General features: G+C 41.7%; 1 protein-coding gene across 1 annotated transcript; it reads right to left on the reverse strand.

Annotated features, from left to right (window-relative positions):
- Positions 1–3,489: 3,489 nt before the first annotated feature.
- Positions 3,490–3,864, reverse strand: LOC138873817 (uncharacterized). Its single transcript, XM_070152296.1, has one exon. The coding sequence runs from the start codon at positions 3,862–3,864 to the stop codon at positions 3,490–3,492; it is 375 nt and encodes a 124-aa protein (XP_070008397.1).
- Positions 3,865–7,702: the final 3,838 nt, after the last annotated feature.

The raw sequence follows: 7,702 nt of genomic DNA on the forward strand, positions 1-7,702 counted from the left end.
GTACGAAGTGGAGTTTCGATGCATAATCTTGAACTGTTTGCATACCTTTTTCATCAAATGACTATTGAGGTTGGCAGCATTGTCTGTGATGATCACTTTGAGAATTCTGAACTGACAAATAATATTTGAATGAACAAAATCCACCACTACCTTCTTGGTCACGGACTTGAAAGTTATAGCTTCGACCCACTTGGTAAAGTAATCAACGGCCACCAGAATAAACCTATGCCCGTTCGGTGCTGCCGACTCAATTGGTCCAATGACATCCATGCACAAAGCAACAAATGGCCAAGGTGCAGACATTGTATGCAACTCAGATGGTGAAGAATTAATCAAATCACCGTGCACCTGACATTGATGACATTTGCGAACAAAGCTGATGCAATCTCGTTCCTCGGTGAACTAGTAATAACATGCTCGAAGTATCTTCTTTTCCAAGACATACCGATTCATGTACGGCCCGCAAACTCCAGAATGCACTTTGGCCATGATAGTTGAAGCTTCTTTTGCATCTATGCACCTCAGCAGTCCCAAATCTGGAGTCCTCTTGTACAAGATTCCTCCACTCAAGAAAAATCCACTAGCCAGAAGTCGGATGGTTCTCTTTTGATCACCTGTGGCATGTACTGGATATACCCCCGACTTGATGTATTCCTTGATATCATGGAACCAATGTTCGCCATCAATTTCCTCTTCAACCATATTATAATAAGCATGTTGATCACGAACTTGGATATGCACGGGGTCGCCATAAGCTTTGTCCAGATGATGTAACATTGATGACAGGGTAGCCAAAGCATCATCAATCTCATTATGAATCCTGGGAATATGTCTAAATTCTACTGACTTGAATTGTTGACAAAGATCATGCAGACACTATCGGTACAGTATGAGCTTCAAGTCCCGAGTCTCCCATTCTCCTTGAATCTGGTAAACCAACAAATCTGAATCTCCCAGAACTAGTACTTCCTGGACTCCCATGTCTACAGCTAACCTCAAACCCAGAATGTATGCTTCGTACTCAACCATGTTGTTGGTGCAATAAAATCGAAGCTGGGCTATCACAGGGTAGTGTTGCCCTGTTTCAGAAATGAGTGTCGCCCCTATTCCGACACCTTTCATGTTAGCAGCTCCATCAAAGAAGAGCTTCCAACCTGGCTTTTCATCATGGTCAACCTCATCAACATACATTAATTCTTCATCAGGAAAATAAGTTCTTAATGGCTCATATTCTTCATTTACTAGATTCTCGGCCAAATGGTAGGCCAAGTCTTGAGCTTTCATCGCGGTCCGAGTCACATAGATGATGTCAAATTGTGTGAGTAAAATTTGCCACTTTGCAAGTTTTCCTGTGTGCATAGTTTTCTGAAAGATATACTTTAGAGGATCCATATGAGAAATGAGGTAAGTAGTGTAGGACGAAAGATAATGCTTCAACTTTTGTGCCACCCAAGTCAGGGCGCAACATGTCCTCTCAAGCAGAGTGTACTTAACCTCATAGGGAGTGAACTTCTTACTGAGATAATAGATTTATTGCTCCTTCTTTCCCGTGATGTCATGTTGACCCAATACACAGCCAAAAGAATTATCCAAGACTGTCAAGTACATAATTAAAGGTCTCCGAGGCTCTGGTGGGACCAACACAGGTGGGTTTGACAGGTACCTCTTAATCTTATCAAATGCTTCTTGACACTCGTCAGTCCACTTGACTGCAACATTCTTCTTCAGCAGCTTAAAGATGGGTCCACAGGTTGTCGTGAGCTGAGCAATAAACCTACTGATGTAATTTAACCTTCCAAGCAAACTCATCACTTCAGTTTTGTTCTTTGGCGGCGGTAACTCTTAGATGGCTTTGATCTTTGACGGATCCAGCTCAATACCACATCTACTAACCACGAATCCCAGTAGTTTCCCAGAGGGTACACCAAATGCATATTTCGTTGGATTGAGCTTGAGGTTGTATTTGCGGAGCCTTTGGAAAAACTTCCTCAAGTCCTTGACATGGTCAGACTGCTTCTTTGACTTTATGATCATATCATCTACATAAACCTCAATCTCCTTATGTATCATATCATGAAACATGGTAGTCATCGTCCTCATATAAGTTGCCCAGCATTCTGCAAACCAAATGGCATTAACCGATAGCAATAGGTTCCCCATGGCGTGATAAACGCTATCTTTTCTGCATCTTCCTCATCCATCAAGATTTGGTGATATCCCATGTAGCAATCCAGAAAAGACCCAATCTCATGCTTGGCACAATTATCAATTAGAATGTAAATGTTCGGCAATGGAAAATCATCCTTTGGGCTCGCTTTGTTAAGATCACGGTAATCGACACATACCCTGGTCTTACCATCCTTCTTTGATACTGGCACAACATTAGCTAACCAAGTGAGATATCAAGTGACCCGAATGACCTTTGCATCAAGCTGTTTTATGATTTCTTCTTTGATCTTCACACTCATGTCAGTCTTAATTAGTTTCATTCAAATTATGCTTAGTTTTTCTTCAAATTGTTTTAGCTCTTTACTGATTTCCTCAAATGCTGCTTCTCCATCATATTCTGTTTTATCAGCATACTCCACTTCTTGGATTATTATTTTAGAATTAGATTGGCTTTTAAGACTTGGCTGAAAAATCCTCATGCATGTCATGTCATTAGAACCAGCATAAAAAGAACTGTACACGACAAAATGAAACCCTATTAGGAATAACGGCGAACAAAAAGTTGTTTTTCATTGAAAATAAAAAGATAGAAGGGTTTGAACATCAAAACAAGTGAAAAATAAAAATTTGAATTACAACCCTGGAATAACCCAAATAACATAAAAGAAAACAAAGCAAAATACCAAAACTCCTTCCGGGTGGAGAGTGGAGTAGCTTCCCAATTACTAAGCTTCACATTTGGCCCAATGAGCTACACATCTGCATTACTAGAACTTCCCTCAATTTCTACCATATTAACCTCATCAGACAGACGCTAGAACCTCTTGATAATCTCTTCATCAACATCAACTATAGGTTTCGGAACTGATGATATTGGACGTTTTGTGGCCCCTGGCTTGACAAAAGACTTGAAGATGTGTGGAATAGGTTTGGGTAGTGACCATACCTTCTGTTTCTGTTTTTAGCCATTTTGACATCCCTCTCCTTTGGTGTGAATCCAAAACCAAATGTGCCAAAATTTTCACGTGGGGACACTGGATGCACGATACCCTGTAGAGATGAACCCAAACCTTTACCCGGCATAAAACCATTCTTCAACATTTCATTTGCAACCATGACGGATGTTGAGGATAGCCCCAGACCTGGAATGCATTCACCCTCAGAAATCTTCTCAACAGACATTGTTTCGAAAGTTTGGTAGGCCCAAGGTCCTTTATCATCTTCAGCTTCAATAAAGGGAACAGACAGGTCATTATAAGCAGATATGTCCTCATCATCATGCACTACTATTTCTTGCCCGTCCCATTCGAACTTTACCATTTAATGCAGAGAAGATGGGATTGCCTTAGTCGTGTGTATCCAAGGTCTGCCCAATAACAAATTGTAGGAGACAAACACATCTAACACTTGAAACTCCATAGTGAACTTGACTGGCCCTATCGACAATTCGATCATTATATCACCGACACAATCTTTTCCTCCCCCATCAAAGCCTCGAACACATACACTATTCATGTGGATTCTTTCTATACTAATTTTTAACTTTTGTAAAGTAGACAAAGGACATATATTTGCACTAGAACTGTTATCAACCAGTACCCTCGAGACAACTGACTCCTCGCACTTCACCGTCAGATAAAGAGCTCGATTGTGTTCTGTACCCTCCATAGGAAGCTCATCATCTGAGAAGGTCATCTATTTGCTTCGAAGATCTTGTTAGCAATCTTTTCCAAGTGATTCACTGTGATCTTATCAGGAACATGTGCCTCATTCAAAATCTTCATTAGGGCTTTGAAGTGTTCATCTGAATGTATCAGTAAAGACAAAAGAGATATCTGAGCTGGTGTTTTTCTTAATTGCTCCACAATGGAATAGTCTTGCACTTTTATCTTTTTCAGGAACTCTTCAACCTCTTCTTCGGTGACTAGATTCTTCACTGGAATTTGACTATCTTTGAACGGCTTGGCCTTCCTTCATTCTTCCATGGTAAAACACCTCCCAGAACGAGTCAGTCCTTCAGTTTCATTGATGTCTTCCCCTTCTTCTTTCCCTTTATATGTCACTATCACCCATTTGTAATTCCATGGGACAACCTTTGTATCAACCATCAGCAACCGGGTCACTGGTTTAATAACAATAGGGGTAATACGGGCCCTTTCCACGACTATGATAGGCTTTTTTTGGATTCTTGGCATGACCACCTTCAGCTTTTCTTGACTTGATCCCACATCATTCGGAAGCCCTTTCACTACCAACATATGTGGTTTCACGTTGAGCATGATTAGCTTTTCTTTCACCTCTTCACCTGTCAAGGGAGTCACTTTTGTAGAATCTAGAGCCTTAACTGGATTACTTTCACTAGCATGAATCATCATGATGGACCTAGAAGAATTCTTGGGTTCTCAATCTTTACGAATTATTTTGATCATATGTGTCTCTACATGGGCTGGCAAAGGATTTTGGTTGATATTTGGCGCTTCCGGGCTCTGGACTACAATTTGATTTGTAGCAATAAGCTCTTGGACTGCTCTCTTTAAATGCCAACACTTCTCTGTGTCGTGCCCTGGGGCATGATGATTGGCCTTGGCTGAAAGCTTTTACCAGTATGGTTTCGGTATGGTTGTGAGGGTGGATAAGGATTTTGTGGAGTTGGAGCACGCCATTGCGGATAAAAAGGGGGTTGAGCATATGAATGCGCATGGTGGACATGATATTGGTGTGGTCTGACTGAGTATTGAGGTTCTTGTGGTGGGAAATAATGTTGGGGTGCATTATATGGAGCTTGAGTGTAGGCTCGAGGTTCGGATCGAGGCTGAGTGTACTGGTGAGGTGAAACCCTTGGTCCACGCCATGGTTCAAATTCAACCATAGCGATATCATCCTTTTTCTTCTTCCCCGAAAAAGCACAAGGAAAAAGCACAAGTCCTTGTAAGACACACTTACTTGGTTTCCTATCCCTTGCATGTTCCTTAAAGATTGCTCTAAACTCTTCACCTTCCTGAATATGTCATCTTTCTCCACATTCTTAGTGGGCTTCTCAATTTCAACAAGAGGCTCAAAGTGATGTGTATAGCTATAAGGATTCGATACCTTGAAAGTTGGTTCAGGAGCATAGGATTGGGCATCAGGGATTTTGAATGTGGGTTCACTAGAAGATCGATGGATAGCAGCTTGTGGAGGGGCTACAAAAATAGGAGTGGAATTTGGAGTGGGATATGAGGTTGTTTTGGCTAGTGGAGCAGGGAAAGGTTGGGAAAAGGTGCTAGGGTAGTTGTGATAAGGGGTAAATCCTGGAGCATATTGTGGGGAAAATCAGTAGTGGTGGGAATCTGGCCTTGTGATAGTGGTGCGATGGTAACAAAGTTTTCAGTGCAGATAGTGGGAAATGAGGATGGAGGATGCCCACTATCCAAGCTTGATACATATCTGACATCTGCTGTTTCAACCTTTGAACCTCTTCATTCAACTCAGATTCTGATTCCATAATCTTTCTTGATGCATCAACAAAACCTGCACCCAATTCTTTGCTAGTCATGATTGTCTTGCTCTTTGACCTAGTGTTGTATGGATGACTTGCCAGAGTGCCAACAAACTAACCACCTTCCTGGAGTTGATAGTGAAACAAAGCCAAAAGTAGCAAAACAAAGCCAACATATTAGTGTTAGGGCATAATAATATCACATTGTGTGCAATTCACATAGCAACAATTAACAATTCTAAAATGGCTTTGAGGGTCATAAGGTCATATGGTATCATCCCAATTTGCTCATTTCAATTTTCTCAATCCTTTTCTTTTGCTTAATCACTCTTTCCTCGCACCCCACAAATCCGTCTCTTTTTCTTTAACTTTAAAAATGATTCGATCGAACCCGATGTGGGTTGCATATGTATTCATGTTCCACATGAATCAGACCAAGCGTAGTCCCAGAAAATTGGTGAAAAGGTAAACTAAATAAAAATCTTTTTTTTTGGAATTTTCATTTAAATGTTTTTCTGGTTTTCAAAATACAAAATGGGAAGTACAATAATATAAGACTAACAGACTCGACTACACTACGACGGACTTTGACACTATCTACATGACTCAGTACTACAAGACTAGAAGATAACGACAACATAAACAAACACAAAACATATAAAAAGAATCCTCAAGTAGCTCTTGTATATGATGCCCCTGCTTGGGATGGTCCTGGGATGTCCGTCATGCTCAAACTCTACAACATGCGTTGTAAAGATACACCGATGCTGGGAATAAAGACCCGGGTGTGTGCCCCCGCCTCCTGAAAGCTGACCCTAAATAAATACTGGCTATGCTGCTCCATGTTTGGTGCCAATCCTGCTAGCTGAGACTTTATCAACTCAAGCTTACCCCAAGGATCCTGATCCTAAGTCTCCTAAAAATCATTTGTCTAAACTGCCCGACCTCTAAGTTGTGCCGGCAATGGGGTGCTGACCCCTGGTAGGATGGACTGCAACCAAATCAAATACTCCTAAGTACACTCGGGCCAACCAATGTCCTCTACTAATGTATTTTTCTTCATCCTCTTTGCATTGTTCCAGTATTGCACGTACTTGATTTCGTCGGGCGCCTTTCTACTAAAATTCATGATGTGCCTCTGAAGATTCAGAGTTGGCTGCTCCTCTTGTCTCCTGCCCAACTGTCGCATCACCCTAATGTGAGTGTACGACCTGACACACTTAAGTCCTATCAACACCAAGAAAGGCTGCATGCGACATCCTACCAAAATCTCATCTAAAGGTAGCCAAAGGTAAGCCCACAAAACATTCCCATTTGTCCTCAAACCAAGAACTCAATCTAAGCTATGACTCCTACTGGGCATGTAAACTTAGGAGACTTCATCCTACGCTCAATGCATTCCACTCGATCCCTCAAGGCACGATCGATGGGACAAAGTAAGGAAGCGGTGTGTAAATGCTCCATCATCCACAATTGCAGCAAAAGGTTACTTCCATCAAAATACCTGACACCTCCCCTAACCTCACTCAGGGCTCGATACAACTCTGCTAAGATCATTGGCACAACGGTAATGGTTCTGCGCTGCTTCTCATGAAATAGTGCCATCACCACTAATTGTAGACAGGTGCTAATGTGCCTCTCATCTAAAGGACACCAATAATCCCAACATAGCAAGGCTGAAAGCTTCGAGTCGGTGTCTTTGCCATTTTGCCTTGGTTGTGCAAAACTCATCCCAAAAGACGTCAAAACTATCCCGTGGTCCAAATCTAGCAAACAAATAATACAAGGATATCCAGGACTGCTCGAGGCATCCTAAATGCTTATTGTCTTTCAAGCCCAAGTCGCTGAGAAATCTTGTCCTAGAGTGATCTCGAGGAAGTATCATGTCTTTACCTATGTAGCTTAGGCGAGTGAGACCAGACATTTCTGCCAAGGTAGGAGTCATCTCACACTCCCCAAATCTGAAAAACATGTTTTGCGAGTCCCAATAGGTCAACATCGCCTCCACTAAATCCGGGCGGCGTGTAATATCAAGAAGCGAAATGAGGGTGCCCA

This window comes from Nicotiana sylvestris, chromosome 7 (genome assembly GCF_000393655.2).
Source record: "Nicotiana sylvestris chromosome 7, ASM39365v2, whole genome shotgun sequence".
Taxonomy (NCBI): Eukaryota; Viridiplantae; Streptophyta; class Magnoliopsida; order Solanales; family Solanaceae; genus Nicotiana; species Nicotiana sylvestris.